This window comes from Pipistrellus kuhlii, unplaced genomic scaffold (assembly GCF_014108245.1).
Source record: "Pipistrellus kuhlii isolate mPipKuh1 unplaced genomic scaffold, mPipKuh1.p scaffold_m20_p_59, whole genome shotgun sequence".
In the NCBI taxonomy this organism is placed as follows: domain Eukaryota; kingdom Metazoa; phylum Chordata; class Mammalia; order Chiroptera; family Vespertilionidae; genus Pipistrellus; species Pipistrellus kuhlii.
Window position 1 is genome coordinate 1,598,266 of NW_023425561.1, and position 26,589 is coordinate 1,624,854.

A 26,589-nucleotide genomic window follows, 5' to 3' on the forward strand; every position below is an offset into this window, starting at 1 on the left:
GGGAAGATGGAGAAAGCGGGCGGGAGCCAGGAGCGTGGGGACCTCCGGGACCTGGGACAGCCTCGGAGTGGTGCCAGCAAGAACACCTCAGTCCTACAGCAGCAAGCACTGCATTCGCCAACACCCTGCGGGCGGCCGCAGCTGCTCCCTTAGAGCTCCCGGAGGGGAACGCAGCCGGCAGACGCTCATCATCTTTGTCCCGTGGAACCTGGACCAGACCTCTGACCCTGGCACATCCCGTCTGATCCATGTTTCTCACATGGATGTTCCTCTTCCTTCCTCGCTCTAAAATCAATTAAAAAAATAAGCTGAGTTCCTGGGCCAGTTTCCTGCTCGCTGTTCTGCCTGTGAGGAGGGCTGGGCAGCAGGGGGAGAAGCACCCTCCCTTACAGGCCTTGTCTGTGGGGGTGGGTTTGTTCAAGCGGATTCCTTCTGACTCCAGAGCAGCTGTGCTCCCTGTCCTGTGAGTCCCAACCTCAGCCTCGCCTCCCCCGTGCTCCCTCCCATCACGGACTCCCCCCTGGAGTAAGGGAGGAGAGGGAGGAGTTGTCTCGCAGCTACTTTTAAGAGCTAATGAGATAGTTGAAGATAAAAACATTAGGCTTCAAGATCTAGTAAAGCCTAGTATGTTTTTGTCATCCACTGTCACATTAGCTCTTCACAGCTGCAATTCACTTCTACTGGCGGAAGAGCTGGTCGGCATGGCAGACTTGATTGTTAAAACCTGGGAAGGAAATGAACTGTTGGGGGGGTATAGGGGCCAGATTGGGTGGGTCCTTTGCTTTCTTGACATTGGAAGAAACCCAAGGCTCAGAGAGCAGGTGAGCAGGCATTGGCGTGCTTCCGGGACCCAGATTTGACGCTGGTAGTGCGGCTGTGGGAAGGTCACCGGGGCTGTGGTGAGCCCGGGCACCAGTGCACCGGCTCCAGGGCTGGACCAAGCTCACCACCACGTTCGGTCACATTCCGCTCCTGCACCGTGACAGCGGAGGGGCTGCCTGGGCCTGAGGCACCGCTCCCTGATGACCACGGCTGTCTGTCCTGCAAAAGGCAGGAGCGGAGCCCGGGCTACCGCCTAACAGTAGCCTCAGCATCCACGGCCTTGCCACTTTGTAACCTTTTAAAAAGTATACATGCTTCAATGGCTTTCAGGGAGGGAGAGGGATAGATAGAAACATCCATCAGCTGCCCCTCAAACACCCCTCCTGGGGGTTTAGCTCAAAACCCAACAATGAGCAACGACCCCACTTTGTAACCTTTTTACTTTTAGGTAATTCACCTGCAACTTTCACATTGCACAGAAGCATCCTGTGTTCCCTTGACCCAGTTTCCTCCATCAGTAACATTTTGTAAACTAAAGTACAGTCTGTACTAAGGATATTCATATACAGTTACATACAAATGTTTCGCCCTGGCCAGTGTGCTCAGTTGGTTGAGCATCATCCTGGGAACTGAAAGATCTTTTTTTTTTTTTTTTTTTGTAAAACAAAATTTATTTGTAAAACAGGACCTGTTATATAAAATGGCACACAATCGAGTTATACAAAAATACAAAATTTCTTTCTGATTACAGTGCTAGTTGCGAATGATAATCAGAAAGCATTAAAGCATTCCTGGCGGTTTCCAAATAGTTGAGATTGCGAGCAGTTGGAACAGGGAGCAGCAAGGGTCCGTGATGCTGGGATGTCTGAGCAAGCAGAACCCAATTTCCAAATTCAAGACTTCCGCCAGGTCACTCTGGAGGGACACCTCCTGAAATAGCTAGCTCCTCACAGGTCTTCTGTTTTGATACTCATCTTCCAGATTTTTGCCAATCATAAATTTAGCTCCCAATGTTCCTTAATGTCCCAAATCTATGTGGCTACGAAACAGAAGGTATTCTGAATTTTCTTAGATGATTTGCTCTCTCACCTATTTGGATAATTTTTGTTAGTTACATAATCATATTTATCCCTTTTTGCTGATATAAAATAGTACAATGATACAGTTTGTCAATGTTAGATGTTAACATCTGGAGAATTACTGTTTTCAAAATAGCGAGTTTCACAATGTTGGTTTCCCAGATCTTGCCAAGACATGAGCTCCTAACTGTGTGTTTTCTTTTTTTAAAATAAAATTTCTGATTCTTATTGCAAATATTCTGAAAAATCAGAAATATTACACGAGCTTTGAAAAGAAACCAAGGCATTTTAGCAAATTTTAGCCTAGCTAAAGAACACACAGATACTTAAAGGAAAAAATAAAATTTACCTTTTGCAGCAATTAAAGGTCCAACCCTTTGAAAGGAAGCACATTAGCAAACAGCTGCTTATTAATCCCTACTGACATTAATTGTATGCATTTCCATAATACCGGTCCAATTCACTGTCTAATTCTGGTAGGAGATAATGCTTTCTGAAAGATCTTTTTTTAAATCCTCACCCAGCCCTCGCCAATTTGGCTTAGTGGATAGAGCTTCGGCCTACAGACTGAAGGGTCCCGGGTTCGATTTAGGCCAAGGGCACGTGCCCAGGTTGTGGGCTCAATCCCCAGTAGGGAGCATGCAGGAGGCAGCCAGTCAATAAATCTGTCTCATCATTGATGTTTCTCTCTCCCTTTCTCTCTGAAATCAATAAAAATATATTTAAAAAGTCCTCACCCAAGGAGTGAGGATATTTTTTCCATTGATTTTTAGAGAGTGGAAGGGAGGGGGGTGGGGAGGAAAGAGAGAAACGTTAACACCCATCAGTTGCCTCCTACTGGCGCTCTGCTGTGGCTGGGGATGGAACCTGCTTCCAGGGAATCAAACTAGTGACCCTTTGAGGGCTGACATTCTAACCCAGTGCTTCTCAACCTTCTTAATGCCGCGGCCCTTTAACACAGCTCCTCACGTGGTGACTCCCAATCACAGTTATTTTCGTTGCTACTTCATAACTGTGATTTTGCTACTGTTACGAATCATAATGTAAATATCTGTGTTTTCCGATGGTCTTAGGTTGTTCGACCCCCAAAGGGGTTGAGACCCACAGGTTGAGAAGCACTGCTCTAACCACTGAGTAAAATAGGTCAGGGCCAAAGGTCATGGGTTTGATTCCCAGTCAGAGCACATGACCAGGTTGTGAATTCAGACTGATCAGGGACAGAGGGTGTATGGATGGGTCAGTTTCTCTTTCTCTTATCCTCTCTCTAAAAAAATCAATAAAGCCAGAACCGGTTTGGCTCAGTGGATAGAGTGTCGGCCTGCGGATTGAAGGGTCCTGGGTTCGATTCCGATCAGGGGCATGTGCTGTGGTTGTGGGCACATCCCCGGGGGTGTGCAGGAGGCAGCAGGTCGATGTTTCTCTCTCCTCATCGATGTTTCTAACTCGCTATCCCTCTTTCTTCCTCTCTGTGAAAACTCAATAAAGTATATTTAAAAAAGAAAATTAAAAAAAAATCAATAAAAACATATGAAAGCCCTGGCCCATGTGGCATCACCAGTGCACCAAAAGGTTGCTGGTTCAATTCCCAGTTAGGGCATGTGCCCGGGCGTGTAGGCTCAGTCCTCTGTGAGAGGACTGCAGGAGGCAGCTGAATTCTGGTTTCTTCTCTCTCCCTCTCTATAAAAATCAATTTAGAAAACATATTTAAGAGATACAGAGCCTTAGCTGGTCTGGCTCAGTCGGCCTACGGCCTGAAGGGTCCCAGGTTCAATTCTGATCAAGAGGTTGTGGCCTGGGTCCCCAGTGTGTTGGGCGGGCAAGAAGCAGCCAATCAGTAACTTTCTCTTATCACTGATGTTTCTCTCTCACCCTCTCCCTTCCTGAGATCAATAAAAATTAAAAAAAAAGATACAGAATGTTTCATCTCCACAAGGATCCCTCCAGCTTCTTTTTTACAACCACACCCACTTTCCTTAAACCCTGGCAGCCACTAATGTTTTTCATTTTTATCAACTCGGTTTTTTTTTTTTTTGGTTTTTTTTTACTATTATTTCCATTGATTTCAGAGAGGAAGGGAGAGGGAGAGAGAAACATCAATGATGAGAGCATCATGGACCCGCTGCCCCCGGCACGGCCATAGCCCCACACGGGGGTGGGGAGCTCTGACGGGGAATCGCCCGTGACCTCCTGGTTCACAGGCCGCCGCCGCCAGGTCCCGGCTTTTAAGAGACCCGCCTCCCTCCCAGCGGGAGCGCCGCCCCGGTTCGGTCCTCCCGCCCGAGGCGGAACCAAAGCCGCCGAAACCGAGGCTCTCTGAGCGAGTCTCCTCTGCCCGGAGCCCGGAGCCCGGAGCCCGGAGCCCGGAGCCCGAGCCCGGAGCCCGGAGCCCGGAGCCCGGAGCCCGGAGCCCGGAGCCCGAGCCCGGAGCCCGGAGCCCGCCGCCTCGGGCCACTCCCTCCCCCGCCTCCCCTCCATCGCACAGGCCGCCTCCGGAGAGGAGGCTCGGAGGCCGGGGAGCCGGAGCCGCAGGTGCGGCGGCGGTGCGGCGGCGCCGGGCCTCCCAGCCCCTCCGCGGCCCGGCCCGGGGACCCCGTTGCTAGGGGCGTTGCCAGGGAGGGGTCACGAGGAGGGGCTCTCTTCCGGAGGAGGACAACGGGTGACCCGGAAGCGGTCGGCAGTGCGGCGCTGTTTAAAGATGGCGGCGGAGGAACCTCAGCAGCAGAAGCAGGAGCCGCTGGGCAGCGACGCCGAAGGTACCGGCTCCGGGAGGACCGCCCGGCCGGGGCCCGGGGCGCGATGCGGGGCCGCCGGCTGCCGGGGGGGCGGGGGGCGGCGCGGCCGGCGGCCGGGACCGGGCGCGCGAACCGCCCTTTCTCCGCCGCCGCCTCCCCTCCCCCTCACAATAGAGGAGCCGCCGCCGCGACCCCCGTCCGGGCGGGCGGGGCGGCCCGGCCCGCGGCCCTTCCCCTCGCGCCCCGGGGCGGGGCCTGGGCCGCCCCGCCCCCCGCCCCCACCCCCGCCCCCTCCCCCGCCCCCCGCGGGGCTCCGGCTCCGGGTCCGGGTCCCCTGCCCGCGGCCCGGTCCTTGCCCGCAGGCCGGGGCCCGCCGCCCGCCCGCCTTCTCCGGGGCAGCGGCGCCCGAAGGCAGCGCTCCCCGGGCCGCGGGCACAAAGGCCGGGCGGCCGGGATGCTGCGGGCGGGGGTGAGCGGCGGGCGTGTGCCCGGAGGACTGCCCGCCTCCCCGGGGAGCCCCCTCCTCCGGCCCCGCAGCCCTGCCCGCCCGCCTGGCCATTGTTTCCTGAGACCTCGGGAGAGCGGGGCCTTTCAAAATGGTGTCACTCGCTCCATTTTCACTCGCGAGCTCGGCCCTGGGAACCGAGTCGGTCCCCTGGGTGGAGGGACAGTCATTGCCGAGGCCCAGCTGCGGACCCGGGCTGCTCAGGCCCACGGTGTTGGCTTCAAAGTTAGCGCACCCTCCCCCCCCCCCCCCCCCCCCCCGCCCCGTCCCCCTTTAGCCCCACACTCCAGGGACAGCCCTGGGAGACCCGCCCGGGGAAGGTCTTGTTCGGGGTCACGTCCGTTGAGGAGCCAGGACCAGCAATCCTGGCCGCTGGCTGCTCATCGAGCCCCTCGAATCCCCGCTCCCTGTGATGTCACCGAGGGCCGGAGAGGTGGCCCCCGCACCGGAGGGAGGCCCTGCAGGAGGGAGGCTGCAGCGAGGCGGCGGGAGCGGGACTGGGAGGCGCTCAGCCTTGGGGTTGGGCAGGCCTGGGTTCCATCACAAGCCTTTGCTAGCTGTGACCTTGGGCAGGTTACTTCACCTGGGCATTGTGTTACCTGTGAAGTGGGCACCATTGAGAATACACAGGGCTGGGGGGGGGGGGGGGAGATGGGAGATATCTGTAACTATCAACAATAAAAATATCAACACTATCAACAATAAAAATAAGTAAAAGGGTGCACAGGGCGGCAGGAGGAGGAAGGGCGTGGTCAAGCAAGTGCAGGCTCACAGGAATATTATCCAGCCCAGGATCTGCCTCCTCTTTTCCCAGGGGATCCTGCCCGCCTGCCCCTGAGCACTCCCGGCCTGTGGGGGAGAGGGGTGCTAGAGGGGAGGACACACCTTGGGGTGACCGCCTCTGCCCTGCATGTCAAATGGGGGAAAATAAGGCCTTGGAGAGGAGGGCTTTGCCAGAAGAACAGGTGGTGGAACAGGATGTGAGGTGCCCGCTTCCAGATTGCAGGCTGCTCTCCTGGCTGCTCTTGTCCTTGGTCCAGCGGCCTAGAGGAGCTAGCCAGGCCCCGGTAATCCTTGGCTGCTTGCTTCTTCCAGGTGTTAACTGTCTTGCCTATGATGAAGCCATCATGGCTCAGCAGGACCGAATTCAACAAGAGGTGAGGGCTGTGGCCAGCGCTCTGTGATGGGTGCATAGGCTGGGCCTGCGGCCTGTTGTTCTTCTCTGCTTGGGAGCCCTTTCCTCTCCAGCTGGGCTAGAGACGGGGTGCCTTCAGGCGGGGAGGGGGGAGGGTCTGTCCCTGAGCCACCGGGGGCCTGGCCCAGCACCCTTCCATCAGGGCTCGGTGTTCTGGGCCAGGCGTGACGGTCTCTGCCCCCTGCAGATTGCTGTGCAGAACCCTCTGGTCTCAGAGCGGCTGGAGCTGTCTGTCCTGTACAAGGAGTATGCTGAGGACGACAATATCTACCAACAGAAGATCAAGGTGGGAGCCCAGCGTGCGGGCAGAAGTGGGGGTGGGAGCAGGAGCAGGTCTACATCAGACACCTCCTCGCTGGGCCTGGCCTCTTAGAGGGTGGAGTGTGGGGGAGCCCTCTGGCTGCTGGAATCACAGGACCTGGATTTAAATCTTGACTCTGCCACACGGCAGCTGCATCCTTCAGGCCCTTTACCGCCTCCGGCCTCCGGCCTCCTGTCTGTGAGTGGGGGAGATGGAAGCATGGCCCACGGTTGTTGAGGGCAGTTGAGAGGCTGGTGGGGCCTGATGGTCTCGGTGCTCACAGTGGGCCGCATGGACTGGGGGTGGAGACTAGACCTTTGTGCCAGGTCCTGCTGCCTCGTTTACAAACAGGTAAGCCCCTTAACGGCTCACTTCTCTGGAGCTCGGAGGCAGAGATGTGGCAGTGGGTTTGTGTAAACAGTAACCCAGTAACATGACAGCCTGGGGTTTAGTAAGTGTCACTTTCCCACCTCCCCCGAAGGATCAGAGACGCTTAGACCCTTCTATCCATGTCAGGGCCAAGCTGGTAACCCAGTGATGGAAGGTGGTCAGGCGCAGGGTGAGTGGCACCACAGTCTGCACCAGACGGGCAGGGCATGGAAGCACCTGGGCCCATGGGAGGGACTGTGGCTGTCGCTCCATTGTTGCCAGATCTGTTTTTCCCAGAGAAGCCAGAAATCATTTTGATAAAAAAAATCTCCAGGTTCCTAACACTTGGCAGGTGGTTCAAATTTAAAATGTTACGTGGATTACCCTAGCTTAGGGGTGTCGAACTCAATCAGAGAAGGGGCCAAAATCTAAAATCCAGCCTAAATCACGGGCCGAATGGTTTACTGAACAGTCATAAACTGTCATTGTGATGGAAATGCAGCGGAGTGCAGTGATGACAGCGCGGTGCGGGCCACATTGCAAGGCCTGGCGGGACGGATTTGGCCCGCGGGCCTTGTGTTTGACACATGTGTGTTGGTTTGGCTCAGTGGATACAACACCGTGGACCGAAAGGTCCCAGGTTCAATTCCAGTCAAAGATTGCAGGCTCCGCTCCAGGCAACCAATTGATGTTTCTCTCAAAATTTCTCTTTCTCTCTCTCTCTAAAAAATCAGTGGGAAAATATCCTCGGGTGAGGATTTAAAAAATAAAATGTTATGTGGATCAAACAGTACATACAGCTGTGTGTGGCCTGTGGTCTACTCTGCCCCTTGCTTAGGGTGTTTGTGATTTGCCCCAGGTCTGTGGAGAGTGACGGTACTGGTTCTGGGGCCTGACAGCCGGGGTCTGAGTCCTCTTCACCACTTCCAGCGGTGTGGGCTTAGGCAGCCTGGGCATCGCTGGGCGGAGTCCCACCTCACCGGGCGAACATGATGCTGCAGGGAATGCCGGTGGTCAATCTGAGCTCTGTGCGCGGGGCACGGCCAGGGCCTAGCCAGCGCAGGTCTCTCCTCTCCCTCACGTGGTTGGTTGGTGCGGTGGGGCCTTATTGTAGGACTTCCCTGCCACACTTAGGCTCCCTGGTAAATCGACGGGGGGTGTCTTGGGTTCTTTCCCATCGAGGCATTCAGCGAATGTCTGAGTGTCAGCATGCTGTGTGTGCAGAACTGACTCCGCACTCTGCTGTGCCTGAGCATAGGCGACAGAGCCTACACAGCTGGTGGCTCTGCGAACGGGCCCTCGGAGGTCAGGAGGATATGGGTGCTAGCCCTCCCCAGAGGCCTGGCAGGGAGACTGCTCAGCAGGTTCTGGGCGCTCCCTGAGCTGCAGTGCTTTGGGCTCTTGTCACGCTTGTGAGCCGTTGTCTTCACAGTTATGAGCACAGGCTGTGGGCCGGGCACTGTTTGGGCCCTGAAGACGGAGGGATGACCACCACTGGCAAACTCCTGCCCGCATGGAGCGGAGTGGACAGACAGAGCAGCCAAGGGCAGCTGGGCGGCGGTGGATGACTGAACTGAGCATGGGAGGGGGCTGTGGCCGCTGGGCAGGGGTACATGGTGGTTGGAGTGCGTGGAGGCGAGTGGGGAGCAGTTGGCTGTGGGAAATGGGGCTGCGACTGGAGAAAGGACGTGGAGGAAGCGGAGGGTATCAGCAGGTTTCTGGGCTGCGCAGGTGGCGGGGTGAGAGCAGGCTGAGCACAGGTGGAGGCCGGGAGACCTGATGGAAGCTTTGCAGTCGGATCAGCAGGAGGCGGAGTTAAGCAGTGACAGGTGCGGGGTGCTGGATGCATCTGAGACAGAGCCGGAGAGTCTGCGCTGGGTGTGGGGTGAGGGTGCAAGGACCGAGGCTTTTAGGGAGTGGGGGGGGGGGGGGCAGCTGATGGAGGGGAAGGCCGAGAGGAGCGGGCACGGGGGGATGTCAGCACCTGCTGCTGGGCTGGGCAGTTAGAGGCGGTAGATGAGGCAGCTGGAGGTGGGAGCTGAAATTGGAGGTCAGGCCTGAGATAGGGCAGGCGACGAGTTACATTAAGGCTACGGTATTTAAATCCCAAGATGGATGACATCAAGAGGGTTGACAAGCGGAAGCTGTCCCGGCCTGAGCAGGGTTGTGCCTGCACCTGACGGTCACTGGGATGGATGTGTGTGGTGACCATCTTCCGCAGGTGACACGCGTGTCGTGAAGGGTGTGGTGGTTTGGTGGTGACCCTGACCATCACAGGTCAGAGGGACGAGGCGGCGTGGCAGTGAGGGCCGAGGACAGGAGAGGGTGGGGAGGAAAGCGTGGAGGTGTCTTGAGAGGGGGCTTAAGGAGGAGAAGGGATGAAGGAGCCATTGGGAGCAGGAGAGCAGTGAGGCCTGTTTGCCAGGCAGCACTATTGGCCACTTGTGGGGCGGGTTTGACTAACAAAGTCTATGGAGTTTGGCTAGGAAACTGAAGACAGCACCTACAGGTGGTACCTGTGAGCCGCAGGGTAGAGGTGAGGAGCTCCCGAGGGGAGCTGTGTCCCACCCCAGCCTGGGCTGTGCACCCCTGCCCCGAACCAGTCTGCCCCGTCCTCATAGTGTGGAAGTCTGGTCACGGCACAGCCGCACTGGCCCAGGCGGATTCGCTCGCTCGTTGTCATGAGCAGACAGCCCTGCAGGCCAGGCTCTCGGTGCCGGAGCCGGACCTGGCGTGGCCAGTGGCTAGTGGCTGGTGACTCATGCAGCCAGCGTGTACGTAAGTCGAGGCTCCCGAGGCTTTGGGGGCTCCGGGCAGTGGTCACTAGGTGATTCCCACTGCCAGTCAGCAGCCCAGGGCGGCAGGGAGCTGCGTGGGGCTCGGTGCCACCCTGTGGTGTGCCTGCCTGCCTGGTGCTGGGGACGCTGATGGCCCGGGGCGGCTGCCTCCCTGCAGGACCTCCACAAAAAGTACTCGTATATCCGCAAGACCAGGCCCGACGGCAACTGCTTCTACCGAGCCTTCGGCTTCTCCCACCTGGAGGCGCTGCTGGATGACAGCAAGGAGCTGCAGAGGTGAGGGGTGGGCACCTGCCCTGAAGGGGGTGGCGCAGTGCAGGGGCCTTGTGGGCCCCCGCCTCTTCCTCCATGACTAGGGTGTACAGCTCCACCTGAGGGCAGACACTAGGCTGGGCCTCTCTGTTGGCTGAGGAGCCCACGCCCCTCCCTTCCCCCTCTTTCCAGGTTCAAGGCTGTGTCTGCCAAGAGCAAAGAAGACCTGGTGGCCCAGGGCTTCACCGAGTTCACAATTGAGGATTTCCACAACACGGTGAGCCCGTCCTGCTGCCGGAGGCCAGAGGGGGCGGGGCTGCCTGGCCGCGGCGGGGTTGACCATCTCCTCCCTCGTCTTGTCTCTCCGGCAGTTCATGGACCTGATCGAGCAGGTGGAGAAGCACACCTCGGTAGCCGACCTGCTGGCTTCCTTCAATGACCAGAGCACCTCGGACTACCTGGTGGTCTACCTGCGGCTGCTCACCTCGGGCTACCTGCAGCGCGAGAGCAAGTTCTTCGAGCACTTCATCGAGGGCGGGCGGACCGTCAAGGAGTTCTGCCAGCAGGTGCCACCCCCGCTTCTCACGTTCGGACCCTCTTTCCTTCCCTCTCCTCTCGGGGTGGGAGCCCTGGGGGCGGGGGGCTGAGCCCAGGCCCTGAGCCGCCCCTGAGCCGCCCCCGTGCCGCCCCCGTGCCGCAGGAGGTGTGCCTGGGGTTGGTGGGGCTGGAGGAGGGGGCTGAGCCCAGGCCCTGAGCCGCCCCTGAGCCGCCCCCATGCCGCCCCCGTGCCGCAGGAGGTGTGCCTGGGGTCCGCGGGGCCGGGGAGGGGCTGAGCCCAGGCATGACCCGCCCCTGAGCCGCCCCCGTGCCGCAGGAGGTGTGCCTGGGGTTGGTGGGGCTGGAGGAGGGGGATGAGCCCAGGCCCTGAGCCGCCCCTGAGCCGCCCCCGTGCCGCAGGAGGTGTGCCTGGGGTCCGCGGGGCCGGGGAGGGGCTGAGCCCAGGCATGACCCGCCCCTGTGCCGCAGGAGGTGGAGCCCATGTGCAAGGAGAGCGACCACATCCACATCATCGCGCTGGCGCAGGCCCTCAGCGTGTCCATCCAGGTGGAGTACATGGACCGCGGCGAGGGCGGCACCACCAACCCGCACGTCTTCCCCGAGGGCTCCGAGCCCAAGGTCTACCTGCTCTACCGGCCTGGACACTACGACATCCTCTACAAATAGGGCTGGCTCTGGCGCCGCGGCCCTGCTGCCCTCCCCTCTGCCAGGCACTAGACATGTACAGAGGTTTTTGTGTGGTTGTAAATGGTCCTGTTTCACTCCCCCTTCCCTGTCATACAACCCTCCACGTTTTATTAAAGGGGATGCTGGTGGTGAGCCCGTGTGCGTGTCCCTGCTCTGCTGCTGCCGCCTGGTGCTCTGTGTCTGGCTGACACCCCCCCCCCCCCCCCCCGTGGGCTCCTCAGCCCTTCACCTGTCCCCCCAAAGCCTCCCAGCAGTTTTGAGGGGCTAGGCCTCTTGGGGCTCCCTCTGATTGTTGGGGTTCTGCTTCCTTCGTGCCCCCCCCCCCCCCCAGCTGGCCCAGGAAGCTCCTTGGGGGCTTACCCAGGGCCTAGGACCATCGAGGCTTCAAGCTGCCCCTCATAGTCCACCTCCGTCCTGCTGTCCTGCCCGGGGCCCCAGGCCCCAACTGCCTGCTCTCCATCGGGGTCTGCATGTCAGGGAGCACTGGGAGGAGAGGGCCCACATGATGGTGGAACCTGACTCAGCAGGCGGAGGAGCTGGGGTACCTCTGCACCCCCAGGCGACCCCACCTGGTAGGGGGGCAGCCTTCAGGCCTCTGCTTGGTCAGGTCCCCAGGCAGGACTTACCAGGCTGCCATCCCCTGTCCACCCCGGGCCCCTGCCTGTGCCTGCTTGCACCCCTTTGCTTCCGCCCCGGTGTCTGCATTGCTTGCCTTTTTGCCTTGACTTCCTTTTCTCCCCACCCCAGCACATGTGGGGGCTCAATCCCCAGGCTGTGAGCTCCTTGGGGGGCAGGCCCTCAATAAATGTGAAGTACTGCCCACGTGCGCCATCGCCTGGCCCTGAACTCTCACTGCCCTGAGCCTGCACCGGCGGTCCTCCCTCACCCAGTCAGGCTCAGACCGCGAGCTGCAACGGCTGGTCTTTATTAGGCTCCTGTGGAGCGGGGCTGAGGAAGGGATGCCCGGGCCCAGCGGCAGGCTTCAGCACCCTCAGAGCTGGGAGCAAGGTCCAGCAGGCCCCGGCGCGTCCGCGTCTGCGTCTGCGGGCAGAGACAGAGGTTGGAGGGGGTGTGGGCTGGGGCTCCCAGGCCGCCTCCCTGTGGGTGAGCACCAGGGGGAGCGGGCGTGTTAGTGGGCAGGTTAGTGGGCAGCCACACAGCAGGCCAGGCCCTGCTTACCAGTCCTGGTCAGGGTGTGCGACGGGCCTCAGGCTGGAAGGCAGAGGACACTGAGAACCGGCCTGGGGGGTGGGGGCGGGGGTGTGGGGGCGGGGGGTGGGCCTGCCTCAGGTACCTACCCACGGGGAAGTAGTGGGGCAGCCGCTGCAGGTAGATGCTTTCATCCTTCTCCAGGAACACGCAGATGATCAGCCGGTCCACCTGCGCCAGGGCCTGGTCAGCCTCACAGCCACCCTCTCCCGGGTCCCGCCTGGTCACTGTCCCCTCGCCCCTTGGGACGGCCTTCCAGTTAGGCTTCACCCTTCTCAGAAGGGGTCCGTGGTGTGTGAGGGGAAGGAGGGGGTGCAGGAAGGACTGGTGTGGCCAGACACCGTTGGCGATGACGGGGCTGCTTAGTGGGACCGGGGTGCACCCCATCACCCTCCTCCTCCAGCCCCCTCACCCGGGCCCAGCCTCACCTTGTCCTTGTGCTGCTCCAGCCACTCGCGCAGTGCAGCCAGCACTACCTCCGCCGCCGCCTCATTGGGGTAGCCTGGGGACCCCAAGAGAGTGAGTCCGGGTTCTGCCCCGCCCCCTGCCGCTCTGCCACACGTTCAGCTCCCACTACCTGCCCGCCTGCCCACCCCACCCTTTCTCCTCCTGGACCCACTCACCAAACACGCCGGTGGAGATGCAGGGGAACGCCTGGCGGGGAGGGAGGGGAAGGGATAGCGTCACTTCGCCCCGCCCTCCTCGCCCTGCCCCTCACCACCCTCGCCGCTCCGCCCTAGCCCCGCCCCCTCACCGCCCTCACCGCCCCGCCCCTCACCGCCTTTGCCCGCCCCGCCCCCTCACCGCCCGCCCCGCCCCTCACCGCCCCGCCCCCTCACCGCCATCACCACCCCGCCCCTCACCGCCCGCCCCGCCCCCCCCCGCCCCGCTCCTCACCGCCCCGCCCCGCCCCTCACCACCCCGCCCCGCCCCTCACCGCCCCGCCCCTCACCCCCCCTCACCACCCCCTCACTCCCCTCACCGCCCCTGCCCGCTCCGCCCCTCACCGCCCTCACCGCCCCGCCCCTCACCGCCCGCCCCGCCCCTCACCGCCCGCCCCGCCCCTCACCGCCCGCCCCGCCCCGTCCCTCATTGCCTCGCCCCCGCCCTCACCACCCCCTCACCGCCCCGCCCCTCACCGCCCCTCACCGCCCCGCCCCTCACCCCCCTCACCGCCCCTCACCGCCCCGCCCCCTCACCCCCCTCACCCCCCCTCACTCCCCTCACCGCCCCTGCCCGCTCCGCCCCTCACCGCCCTCACCGCCCCGCCCCTCACCGCCCTCACCGCCCTCACCGCCCCACCCCCTCACCCCCCTCACCACCCCCTACCCGCCCCGCCCCTCACCGCCCTCACCACCCCCTCACCCCCCTCACCGCCCCTGCCCGCCCCGCCCCGCCCCTCACCGCCCTCACCACCCCCCCACCGCCCCTGCCCGCCCCGCCCCGCCCCTCACCCCGCCCTCACCGCCCTCACCACCCCCTCACCCCCCCTCACCGCCCCTGCCCGCCCCGCCCCGCCCCTCACCGCCCTCACCACCCCCTCACCCCCCTCACCGCCCTGCCCGCCCCGCCCCTCACCGCCGAGCGCAGCCCGTGCTCCAGCAGCAGGGCGAGGCTGCTCAGGTAGCAGCTGCGGAGCTCGGCGGCCTGGCTGGCGCTGGGCTCCCCGTAGGCGATGGGCCCCACCGTGTGGATGACATCTGCGGGCGGGAGGCGGCCGGGTCAGGGCCGGGTGTCCCTGTGCCTTCGGCTCTCCCCGGCCAGCCTGGCTCTGGAGGGGCAGGAAGGGGCCCTCCCCCTCCGGGTGCCGGGATGCGGCGCACCGAGTGCTCTGGAGCCGAGTGCACCCCGCGATGGACCCCGGCCCCTCCGCAGGTCCGCCCTCAGCGCCCCCTCCCTGTATGCCTGTCCCCCGCAGCCTGCACCGCCCGGGGTGTGGGGCAGGCCCGGTCCCGGCACCCGGGGCTGCGAGGTGCTCCCGGAGAGGAGCCGCCGGCAGCTCCGGGGCCGCACAGTGACCGGCGGGCAGCGCCCCCCGGGCGGGGCGGCGGGACTCACACTTGGCGGGCAGCCGGTAGCCGCCGGTGATCTTGGCCTGGCCGGTCTCGCAGTTCTGCAGGGTCCGGCACTCGTCGGTGAGCAGCGGCCCGGCGGCCCGGTGGATGCAGCCGTCCACTGCGGGGAGGGGCAGTGAGCTGGGCTCCCCGCGTCCCCCAGCCCATTGTCCGGAGGGGAAGGCTGAGGCCCACACTGAGCGGTCCGGGCCCCTCGATGGTGCTGGGGCCCCGCGGGCACCCGCCTTTCCCCCGCGGCTGCCAGCCGCTCCGCCGCCCCCGCCCCCCTACCCCCCACCCCCCCGTGCTTCCCCCGGGAGACACGGAGGCGCGGAGAGCGGCGCGGCCGGAGGAGGCGGCGCGGCCGGCCGGCAGGGGGCGCGCCAGGCCCGCGCTGCTCTCCGGGCGGACGGCGCGGGCGCGGGCTCTGAGCCTGGGGTCGGGCCGCAGGTGCCGCTACAGGCCTGGGCCAGGGGTAAGTTCTTCCCACCCCAGGTCCACCCCCCGAGGCCAGGCTCCCGGGCCTCGCCAGCTCTGGGTCCACTTTACAGACGAGGAAACTGAGGCCACTGGTGACCAGTGTCAGATCCAGCCCGGGCCTGGAGCTGGTCCTCGGCCCCTCGGGGCGCACCTGCTCAGTAACAAGCCGCCTCGTTAGCGATCTGCCCTAATTGGGGCCGCCGGGCCTGTTAGACCGGGAGCCGGAGCCAGAACGGAGCGGCTCTGGGGCCGGGCGGAGGCTCTGGGGGCCGCCCGGCTCAGGTAAACAACCCCGGGGGCGTGGCGGGCGCAGAGGCGGCTCCCCTTCAGCCCCCTCCCTGTGCCAGGGCCTGGGGGAGGAGAGGCTCAGCGTCAGGCAGGCCAGGGCCAGGGCCAGGGCCAGGCTCCCCCTCCCTCCCGGTGCCCATGGGGCAGGCTGGACAGTCCTTTCCTGAGTGCCCGCTGCTTCATCTGGAAAACTGGGGCTGTGACCTCCCCTGGGGCGGAGCTGGTGTCCTGGCCTGGAGGAGACCTGTCGCTCCCCGGAGAGGCCAGAGGGCCGGGAGCTCACAGCGCTGGCAGCGGGCAGGCCCACCGTCTCTCCATGGGCCCTGCCTCCTCCATCGCAGCCCCACCCCCAACCTGGGCACAGGCTCAGGAACACCAGGTGGACCCCCCCCCCTGCCTCTGGGGCGGGGGAGGGTCCCAATTAAATTGAACTTTGCGGCTTTACTCTGAGCTGACATTTCCCAGAGCACCCCATCGGTGGGGAGGAGAAGGGGGACCTGGGGGCTTTGGAACTGGGCAGGGATCGGGCCGCTGCAGCCCATGGGAGGCGCGGAGAGTCTGGGGCTGAGGGGGTGCTCGGCCTGGAGTGTACGGGGTGCCCCGGGCAGTGCCTGCTCCGGGTGGAGGTGCCCGGTGACCCCCAGCAGGAGCTGGGAGCTGGGTGCTGGGTTCAGATCCCAGCCCCGAGGTCACAGATGTGTGGGGTGCAGCCTCTCTGTCTAATGAAACGCTAGCAGGCAGCCACCTGGCAGGGCTCTTGGGGGACAAGGCGAGTTAGCCTGTGGTGTGGGTAAGCAGAGCCGGCACGGGTGCAGGTGCGTGTGGCCGCTGTATTCTCGCAGGGCGGAGTGACAGGCTGGGCACGCGCGGCGCGCACACTGAGAGTGCGGGGAGCAGGCGTCCGGCTCAGGGCGTGCAGGGCTCAGGGCTCAGGGCTCAGGGCGTGCAGGGCTCAGGGCTCAGGGCGTGCAGGGCTCAGGGCTCAGGGCGTGCAGGGCTCAGGGCTCAGGGCTCAGGGCGTGCAGCGCTCAGGGCTCAGGGCTCAGGGCACAGGGGTGAGCGCAGGGACGAGGCTGAGCCAGCTCCCCGGGGACATCCCCGTCCTGCCCAGCAGTGCCGGCCACTTGGCGCTCAGCTGCCCGGCCTGCGGGTGACCTGGGCCTGCGGCGGAAGTGGAGCTCACTGAGATCCGTGCTTCAGGGGTTTAATGTTTCCTGCAGCGCGGCCAGGCCCGCCGCCAGGCCTTTGGGGCTGACCCGGGGGCAGGAGGCGGAGGCAGAGTGGTAGCTGGCCGAGGCCCCGGCTGGAGCCTCCTCAGCAGAACGGGGTCCGGCGGCCAGGGGAGCAGTTCCCTCCAAGCAGAGATGAGGGAAGGGCCTGGGCACCTCCCTGGCCAGAGCACCCCGCACCCCTTTTCTTTATCCCTTTCCCCATCCCCTGCCACCTCCCTCTCCACACTCCTCTCAGTGCCAGGGGGTCTGCTGCTTGGCAGAGGCTCAGGCCTGGCTTGGCCTGGGCTCCTGCTAGGCCCAGCGAAGCCCTGGAGGCTGCAGGAGGCGCTTCCGGAGGCTCCATCCGAGAGTTCCCTCCCCTTCCTGCTGACCTGGCACGCTGGGAAAGCTCTGGGCCTGGCCCTGGGCTCCTGTGGGAGGGGATGTCCCCAGTTCATACCGGTTGGCCCCTCAGTCCCCTCCCTGGGCCTCTCAGAAGTGGACAGGCTGCAGCTGTCTGGGGGCCGTCTGCCCTCTGCTCCGGCCTGCCCTCCCAGGCCCCCCACCCCCAGACAAGCCCAGTGCTCTGCTTGGGAGCCCACCAGCCCTCCTGCCGACGGTGTGGCCTCCACACCCCCACCTCGGCCTTCAGCTCGGCCAGCCCCTCGGTCAGCACAGGCCAGGCTCTGGCAGGGCCGCCCAGGAGCAGGGAGGGCGCGGGCAGAGGGCAGGCTGCAGCCTGGCATCCTTGTAGCCAGGCAGGCAGGCTCCTGTGGGGCCATTTGCCAAGGTGCTTAGGATCTGTTGGCCGCTATTTAGGGTGCTGTAATATTCATGAAGGAAAGATTAGATATTTAAATTTATTCAGCAATAAATGCATCTCAGTGGGAGAGCATTCCTCATGCTAAACAAACAAGCAAGCAGGGGCTAATTAATTATTTACAGGAACCAGAGGAGGCCTTGGCCTGGGGGAGACCCTGACTGGCCCTGGGCCTCTCCCTCCACCCCCTCCTCTCCCCTCCACTGTCTGGCGGCTCTGGCCACTGCACACCAATTCTGGCGTTTCTCTTCCCAGAAACCCTGCCCACAAGCTTTTTGGTGGCTTTGGGCACGTCACTTGACCTCTCCAAGCCTCAGAACTGGCCCAGAGGGCTGTGGGAGGACTGAGATGCGCTGAGTGGCAGCCTGGGGGGAGGGACTGAAGGCCAGAGTCATTTAGCACCTTGTCCAAGGTCTCTCTCCTGTCAGAGGCTGCAGCTCAGAGTCCGAGGCAGGAGCAGGGACCGCAGCTCCTGGAGGCAAAGCTCCCGCCATGGCCATGGGGGTGTGTGTCCCTGCCTGTGCGCCCTCAGCCGCCCTGCTCTGCCCAGGCTCCTGTCAGCCCCGGGCAGGAAGGCAGAGGCCGGGCCTGGGGAGCACCCTGGGGGTGGGGAGAGGTATCTCTGTGTCTCTGAATGGAGCTGGCTGGGGCTGTGAGGGCAGAGCTGACCCAGCCCAGTGAGACCCAAGTCCCTCCCCCAGCTCCGCCCTCCTTTCTGCATCACTTCAGCTCTGTGCCTCAGTTTCCTCAGCAAGGTCAGTGACAGCACCTTCCTCCAGGGTGGGCCTGAGCATCCAGTGAGAGAATGTACCAATGTGCCCTGCCCTTTATCGCACTGTCATCCCATTTCACAGACGGGGACACTGAGGCCCAGTGTTGGGGATTGGGGCTGAGTGACATGGAGACTGCTGGAGCCCAGCTGTTCCTTTTAAAGAGCTGGCACACAAACTGAACTTACAAGGTCCTGCTTCTTCTGAGCGCCAGCGCCAGGGGAGGCTCTGGGGGACCAGACACATATGAGGAGGAACTGGATTGGCTGGCATCGGGGCATGAACTCAGTGGCTTTGTCCCAGGCGGAGGCGCTGGCCGGGGTCGTTGTTCCCATGCTGGAACCTCCCAGGTAGCAGGGCTGACTGGTAGCCATTTCTGTTTGTTCTGCTCTGGTGATTCCCGGAGACCCTGCCCCATCCATTTTGCAGCTCCACCCAATCTGATTGCAGCAGCTTTTGCATATAAAAGGCCTGTCCTGGCTCAGGCTTCAGACTTAGCTAAAATCTCTTAAACAAGATGCAGTTGGCTCAGCAGGCCCCAAACCTATCAGCGAAGGGCCCAAGATCCTGCACTAACACAAGCCTGCCTTGTTTTACAGCTGGGTCTCATCTGGGCACCTCCAAGCCCATACAGATAGCACCTGCAGGGCGGTCCCAGGCAGTGGCTGGCTCTGCACCTCGCTGGAGGCCCAGTGAACAGCTCCATGAGACTTTCAGGGATCTTAGTGAGAAGGTCAGAGTCAGAAATTAAGCATGCACTGACTGAAAGGGTAACTTAGAGGGATTCAATAATAGAGTAGAGGAGTCTGAGAAGCAAATCAACAATGTGGAATATGAGGAAGCAAAAAACACCCAATTAAAAGAGAAAAAAAATCCAAAAATATGAAGATTGTGTAAGGAGCCTCTGGGACAACTGCAAGCGTACCAACGTTCGAATTATGGAGGTGCCAGAAGGAGATGAGAGAGAGCAAGATATTGACAACCTATTTGAAGAAACAACAGGAAACTTCCCCTCCCTGGTGAAAGAAATAGACTTACAAGTCCAGGAAGCACTGAGAACCCCAAACAAGAGGGACCCAAAGAGGACCACACCAAGACACATCATAATTAAAATGCCAAGGGCTAAAGGCAAAGAATCTTACAAGCAGCAAGAGAAAAGCAGTTCCCTACAAGGGAGCACCCATAGGACTGTCAGCTGATTTCTCAACAGAAACTAGGCAGGCCAGAAGGGAGTGGCAAGAAATATTCAAGAACCTACAACCAAGACTACTCTACCCAGCAAAGCTATCATTCAGAATGGAAGGTCAGACAAAGAGCTTCACAGATAAGAAAAAGCTTAAAGAGGTCACCACCACCAAACCGAAATCACCACCAGAATGTTGAAGGGTATTATTTAAGAAGAACAGATTTAAAAAAATATGAACAATAAAACGGCAACAAATACATCTCTATCAACAATGCATATAAAAATAAGAAATCTAAGGAACAACATAAACTGGTGAATAAGACAGAATCAGAAGCGTGGACACAGGAAGCAGACTGATGAGTGTCAGCGGGAAGGGGTGAGTGTGGGAAGAGATTAACCGAAGATCTTACGTAGGGACCTAGACAACAGGGCGGTGAAGGCCTGGGGCAGGTGGGAACCAGGTGGAGGGGGCAATGGGGGGAGAAGGGGGACACCTGTGATACTCCCAACAATAAAGATTAAAACAACAAACAACAAAAACACCCACAGCAGCCCCAGCTCTGTGCCAGGCCTGGGCCGGCCCGCGGTCCCGGGGGTGCGGGCTCATGCGCGCCAGGCCCCGCCCTCACGCCGCCGTGGTGGGTGGGCGCCCCGGGAGGAGATGGATGGACGGCAGCGCTGTGATGTGATCTGAAATTCATTATGGGGTGAGATCAGCTCCTTAAATGGGGATTTGAAAACATTAGGGCTTCATTATGTACACAACGGCGGCACCTCATTCATCATGCAAAAATCACTCCCGTTATTAAAATCCCCCGGCAGCTGCCTGCGGGGGGAGGGGGCCCACCAGCCGTGCCAGAGCCCCCTCTGGGGACAGCGTCCCCTGGTCCTCCTATCCAGCCAGGGCCTACGGCTGAGTGACGGCGGGAGGGAGGGGTGGGGAGCACAGGTCACCTCAGGGGCCTCGGTTTCCTCATCTGCAAAATGGGAGGCGAATGCTGGAGCCAGTGCATCAAGGTGAGGGCACGTGAGTTCTGCAGGGAGGGGCTCAGCAAGGCCCTGGCTTCAGGCAGGCGGCAGGGAGGCGGGGCCTGCACTTGGGGAGCCAGTGTCACTGCCCGGCTCACTATCGCCCCCTGCTCCCAGGAGCCGGTGAAATAAAATCCTGAACTGAGAGCGAGGCTGAGGCTCCCTCCACCGGAGATGCCTGCTGGCCCTCCCCGTGACCCACGCCCTCCCACGTGGCTCCCGCTGCCCTCCCCGTGACCCCACAGCCCTCCCCTGTGACCCCCACAGCCCTCCCCCGTGACCCCACAGCCCTCCCCTGTGACCCCCACAGCCCTCCCCCGTGACCCCACAGCCCTCTCCGGGACCCCACAGCCCTCCCCCGTGACCCCACAGCCCTCCCCCATGACCCCACAGTCCTCTCCGTGACCCCACAGCCCTCCCCCGTGGCTCCCAGGGGCACCCAGCAGTGGGGAGGGCCAGGGTAATGCCCTGTGGGAAGGGGGCAGCACAGCTCCCGTATCAGCTGTGAAAACACGGCCGAAGGGAGAGGGGGTGCTGTTTTGTGCTTGGGAAGGCCTCTCCGAAGTGGGAGACCTGAACAGATGAGACAGAGGCAAGAGCTGGCTTCTGGAAGGCCAGAGAAGGCGGTCCGGGAGGAAGGCTAGCTGAGGGGCCAGGGCGGGAGCCGGGCAGGAACCTGGGATGGATCCCATCAAGGGGAGAAGTTTGAGCAGGGAAGGGGCAGGTCTGAGAGTCCTCCCTTTGCTCTTCCCACATCCCAGGTGCCCTTCCCTGCAGCCCAGCCCAGACCCTCTAGGTGAGAGGGTGCGGGCCGTGCCTGCCCCAAGCCTGGCACGCTGTGGTGCTTAGTAAGTTGCTTCCTCTGAGCCCAGCCCCCCCCCCCCCCCAGAGCCCGTCTCGAGGGGCTGGAGGCCGCCTTCGGTGCCCCCGGTGCCCGGCTCAGCTACTCAGAGCGCCAGCCCGGGAAGCATTGCGGGCAGGGGCCCCGGGAGACAGTGCTGCCAGGCGGGCTGCTGGGTGGCAGGGGCCCCGGGAGACAGTGCTGCCAGGCGGCTGCTGGGTGGCAGGGGCCTCGGGAGACAGTGCTGCCAGGCGGGCTGCTGGGTGGCAGGGGCCATGGGAGACAGTGCTGCCAGGCGGGCTGCTGGGTGGCAGGGGCCCTGGGAGACAGTGCTGCCAGGCGGCTGCTGGGTGGCAGGGGCCATGGGAGACAGTGCTGCCAGGCGGGCTGCTGGGTGGCAGGCATACGGGCAGAACAGTGGAAGCCTCGCCGATCCTCCCGGGCCTGACTGTCTAAGAACAGAGGGGAGCAGGAGAGAGAGAACAAGAAGAGGGAGCGAGAGAGAATGGGAAACGGGGAGGGGCACGTGTCGGAGAGAAAGCCAGTCGAGAGGGAGACAGACTCCAGCGAGGGAGCAGAGAGAGGGGCAGGCAGAGCCATGCAGGCAGAGAGAGAGAGAGAGAGAGAGAGAGAGAGAGGAAAGGAGGGAGGGAGGGAGGAAGGGAGGGCGGTGGGAGGGTGGTGAGAGGCTGAGAGGGAGAGAAGGCACAGCTCCCCCCGGGTCATGCGTGCCTGGTGCCCGTGTGCGGAGAGAGGGGGCCCAGGTGGTAGGGAGCGCGTGGTGGGGGAGGGACTTGGGCACACGGGCACACAGGTGGGGGGAGTCAGGGCCTGGGCACAGCCAGCCCCACACAGGTCTGCACGGAGCGGACAGACAGCGCTGGGCGGGCCCCTCAGGGGGTGGTCTGACGGGGAGCAGTGGCACACCCAGCGGACCTGCCACGTGGGCGAGGGGAGCTGCACGGAGCTGAGCGGACGGGAGGGCGGGGGCAGGCGCTGGCTCCTCAGGTGGGTGGGCCTCCGACCCCCAAAAGGAGGGCGATGTGAGTGTGGGGGAGAGGGGGGAGGGCTCCATCCCGCTCTGCCCACCTGCCCTGCCAGGGACCCACCAACCGCAGCCAGCAGCCCTCGGCCAGCCGTGGGGGCACGGCCAGGCGGGCGGAGATGGCCAGGCCGGAGAGGAAGGGCCCTGAATTAATCTGTCATGAGGCTGGGCCGTGGCAGGCGCCGTCATGATTTAGATGAATAATTGAAACGCTCCGATACATTTATTATCCCTTTAGTGCGCAAGTGGCAGAGAAAGACGAGGGGTAATTGAAAAAGCGCGCACAAATCTCGGCGAGAAAGCCGGCTGCTTATCGCCAAGCAAACATTTCAGTCCTAATAAACAGAGGGACACGCGTCAGGGCCCTGTCGATCCGGCCTGATTTAGGGCCCGCCTCCCTTCTTACCATACAATGAGAGTGTTTAAAAATATTATTTTTCCGAGACAGTAAAAGGCTCTCCGAGGGAGGACGGGGGTGGGGGGGGGGGAAGAGGAGGAGGGAGGAGGGAGGGGGGAGGGGGAGGGGGGAGGAGGGAGGAGGGAGGAGGGAAAAGGGAGGAGGAAAGCTGGGAGGCTGAGAGGCTGTCAGGACGTGGCCCTCTGCCTGGGGGCCTCTGCCCTGCCCTCTGTGCCTGTGGGGCCTTTGGGGCCGGAGTCCGATGCCCCCTCTGCTGGGAAGCTTCCACCAAAAGGAGAGAAGGCACAGCTCTTTGAGGGCAGAACCCAGTGCTGACTCCCTCCCCCAAACACACGCTCAGGAGGAGCCCCGGAAGGAGGGGAGGAGGGGTGCCCAGTCTCACTGTCCCAGAACCACCGGAGTCAAAGCTGCACACCTGGCGTGGCCCCCGGGCCTGGGGGGAGGCCCAGGAGCCTGGACCCTCTGGGGGGGTCTTTTGGCCCCAGCGACCTGGGGGGACTTTCCCTGAGGTTGGGGTGCCCGGCAGTGGACATGGGGCTGTTGCACCCCGCTCCGCAGGCCCGCCCCGGCTCCTAGAGGCCCCCTCGGGGCTGCCAGCTGCCCAGGGCATGAGACAGGGCCCAGCACAGAGCAGCCACCCACCGCCCCACACGGTGCCCAGAACCCCGCTCCTGGGAAAGAACCTTCCAGCGGGACACAGGCAACGAGAAAAACACAAGACAGAGTCCGTTCGGGGTCAGCGCCGCGCGGGGAAGGCACAGCCGTGGGAGGAGCCATCTGAACGGCGGCCGAAGGGACTCGGGCTTGTTACATGCCCGGACGGCTGGGCAGGTGGGCGGGTGGTGATGGAGATGGATGGGTGGGCGGGTGGTGATGGGAAATGGATGGGTGGGCGGGTGGTGGTGGGAGGACGGTGGTTAGATGGGTGGATGGCTGGGCAGGTGGGCGGGTGGTGATGGAGATGGATGGGTGGGCGGGTGGGTGGTGATGGGAAATGGATGGGTGGGCGGGTGGTGATGGGAGGACGGTGGGTAGATGGGTGGACAGCTGGGCTGGTGGGTGGGTGGTGATGGGAGGAGGGTGGGTAGATGGGTGGATGGCTGGGCAGTGGATGGGTGGTGAAGGGAGATGGATGGGTGGGTAAAAGGGTGGTAACAGGAGACTTGGGGGTGGATAGAGGCCTGAACCCCTCCTGGTGGGAACTTCAGGGGACCCCATGGGGAGGCTGGGGTCCATCTGGGCGGCATCAGGTAGGGACCTGGCCCCCAGCCCCGGCTGCTCCTCCCCAGTGGGCTAAGGGGGTGGACCTGGCCTGACCAGGGTGGTGAGGGCACAGGGGACAGAGGTGAAGGCAGAGATGTCCCGGCACAGGGCACCCTCTCCCTCTTGGCCCAGCCTCACCCCTGTCCTGGTCCTCTCCCCCCCCTCCACCTGCTCCAATCACATTAGTGGAGTGACAGCCCAGCCTCCCTCCTGCCCTGGTCCTCTCCCCCACCTCCACCTGCTCCAATCACATTAACGGAGTGACAGCCCAGCCTCACCCCTGCCCTGGTCCCTCCCCCCGCCCCCACCTGCTCCAATCACATTAGCGGAGTGACAGCCCGGCGAGTGCCGGCAGCTCCATCAATCTCCGCGGCGCTAAAAGGCTGGACTCCGGGCCCACTTCCTCCCGGGCCCCCTCACCCCATCCATCTCCACGTCAGTCAGGCCGCACCGGGGGCTGCCCAGCCTCCCCTCGCCCTCGGTGACGCAGGAATGGGGGTTAGAGGGACCCCAACATGCCTCCCTCCTTAGGCTGGCCAGAGCAGGTGCCCTTTGACCTCCGGGAGTGAGGCCACCAGGCCACCCATGAGCCACACCCGCCGGGCCCGGAACCGCAGTGGCTGCCCTGCCCCGGTGGGCACCTCAGCCTCCCGCCTGCACCGCGGGCCGTTCACTCGCTCCCGGCCGCTCCCTGGGCACCTGCTCCCGGCGGCGGCCGCTCCGCTGGAGACAGTCCTGCCTCCGAGCCTCTGTTCTCCGGCAGACAGACCTCAAACGGAGCACCGTCCACGGGAGGCTGTCTGGCTGGGGAGGGAGAGGAGCCGACGGGAAAGGAAACTGGGAGCCCTGTGAGGGCCTGGGAGGCGGGGCGGGTGGCTGCGATTTCACGTAGGGGTGAGGGGGCCTCGGAGAAGGGGGTGTGAGCTGGGGTGGTAGAGGGGAAGGGAGCAGCTGTGTCTGTCTGAGGAGCGGACTGGGCAGAGAGCTCAGCATGCGAAGGCCCCGGGGCAGGTGTGGGTGCAGAGCAGGGAGGGCCGGGCGGTGTGGTGGGGACCTGAGGGGTCTGGGGGCCGGTGTGGCAGAGCGGGGAGGGCCGGGCAGTGTGTGGAGGCCGGTGTGGCAGAGCGGGGAGGGCCGGGCGGTGTGTGGAGGCCGGTGTGGCAGAGTGGGGAGGGCCGGGCGGTGTGGTGGGGACCTGAGGGGTCTGGAGGCCGGTGTGGCAGAGTGGGGAGGGCCGGGCGGTGTGTGGAGGCCGGTGTGGCAGAGTGGGGAGGGCCGGGCGGTGTGGTGGGGGCCTGAGCGGTGTCTGGGGGCCGGTGTGGCAGAGTGGGGAGGGCCGGGCGGTGTGGTGGGGACCTGAGGGGTCTGGAGGCCGGTGTGGCAGAGCGGGGAGGGCCGGGCGGTGTCTGGGGGCCGGTGTGGCAGAGCGGGGAGGGCCGGGCGGTGTGTGGAGGCCGGTGTGGCAGAGCGGGGAGGGCCGGGCGGTGTGTGGAGGCCGGTGTGGCAGAGCGGGAAGGGCCGGGCGGTGTGGTGGGGGCCTGAGCGGTGTCCGGGGAGCAGGGACCAGGGCTCTGATGGAGGTGAGAGCCCTGGCAGCGTTTTGAGCGGAAGAGGGGTGTGACCTGACCTAGGAGTTAGAAGGCCCGCTGTTTCTGTGATCCTTGTCTTTGGACACAGAGTGCCTAAAACTCCAGCCCCTCAGGTGGTCTCCCATCCCCTCCCTCCTCCCTCCTCCCTGCTGGGCTCTGACGTGTCCCATCTGCCGAGTTTCCCCCAACCCCCATGTCTCCCTCACTTCAGGGTTCACCGCTGGCCCCTTTGCCCAGGACACTTCCCACTGCTCTCCCGGCTCTGCCCGCCCGCAGGCACCGCCTCCTTCCCGGAGCCGCCTGATGCCCAGGCTGGACACTCTCCCGCCGAGCCCCCACCGGGCCCGTGAGCGCCCTGACCGCCTGTGCAATGGCGGGTGCTCTCGTCGGGCCCGGGAGCCTGAGAGGCCGGGCCCAGGCCCCTCCTGTGCCCAGCGGGTCTGTCCTGGCACCGGGCAGGGCCCCGCACTCCACAGGCGCTCCATCATTGGGTGACGAATGCGCGGACGGGAGGGTGGCTGTGGGCAGAGCGGGGCCACAGGGCCCTCCGAAAGGACCGGCCTCGGAGGAGGGTCCCAGGGGCCTGACTGTGGCCCCCTCCCGCGAAGCCCCCTCATCCTGGGAGGCCTCGGGCGGCTGTGACCTCCACAGCGACAGCGGAGGAGAAGGGGGAGGGAGGGAAACAGCGCCAGCACAAACAGCCCCCGCATCCTGGCTGGCCCCGCCATGCTCAGCGCTGCTCTTATTCATCCTGCCCCTCCTGCCCCTCTTACTCCCCCTTTACAGCCGGCCTGGGCCGCCTCCGCTGCCGTAAACACGGCCCCGGATTTATCCCGCCGCGCATTAACCCCTGCCCCGCGCCTCGCCAATCATCCCGCCATCACCGCGCAGACATGGCAGCTCAGCCAGCAACCAGGGCTGGGGCCGCGGGCACGGCGGCGGGGGAGCGGGCCTGGGGCAGGGGCCTGCCCCGTGGCACCTGCTGCCCTTGGCCTGGCTGGGAGCCCACGCTGACCTCGGGCCCGCCCACCCGGCCCTGCGGGTCCGCCTCCTCGCGGGCGCTCACTGGCTCCGAGACCTTGGCCTGC

At 63.3% G+C, this 26,589-nt stretch overlaps 2 protein-coding genes across 9 annotated transcripts in view; one reads left to right on the forward strand and one right to left on the reverse strand.

The window, feature by feature from the left end:
• The first annotated feature begins 4,499 nt into the window (after positions 1-4,499).
• OTUB1 (OTU deubiquitinase, ubiquitin aldehyde binding 1) lies at positions 4,500-11,430 on the forward strand. Its single transcript, XM_036417400.2, has 7 exons — positions 4,500-4,654; positions 6,234-6,295; positions 6,521-6,619; positions 9,959-10,077; positions 10,246-10,330; positions 10,425-10,619; positions 11,080-11,430. The coding sequence occupies exons 1-7, from the start codon at positions 4,597-4,599 to the stop codon at positions 11,275-11,277; spliced, it is 816 nt and encodes a 271-aa protein (XP_036273293.1). The 5' UTR covers positions 4,500-4,596; the 3' UTR covers positions 11,278-11,430.
• A 234-nt stretch (positions 11,431-11,664) lies between these two features.
• Positions 11,665-26,589, reverse strand: part of MACROD1 (mono-ADP ribosylhydrolase 1) — a 119,906-nt gene continuing 104,981 nt past the window's right edge. For 2 of the 8 annotated variants that reach the window (XM_045574130.1, XM_036417395.2), the window contains 6 exons: positions 14,566-14,682; positions 14,086-14,207; positions 13,131-13,161; positions 12,936-13,009; positions 12,597-12,678; positions 11,665-12,333 (listed from right to left, as the gene is read on the reverse strand). In XM_045574130.1, the coding sequence (XP_045430086.1) occupies positions 12,290-12,333; positions 12,597-12,678; positions 12,936-13,009; positions 13,131-13,161; positions 14,086-14,207; positions 14,566-14,682 (470 nt within the window). In that variant the 3' untranslated portion in view covers positions 11,665-12,289. Of the gene's footprint in view, positions 12,340-12,477; positions 12,511-12,596; positions 12,679-12,935; positions 13,040-13,084; positions 13,162-14,085; positions 14,208-14,565; positions 14,683-26,589 lie in introns of those variants that run through there. The other 6 variants (XM_045574131.1, XM_036417398.2, XM_036417397.2 and 3 more) reach the window with 6 other exon arrangements.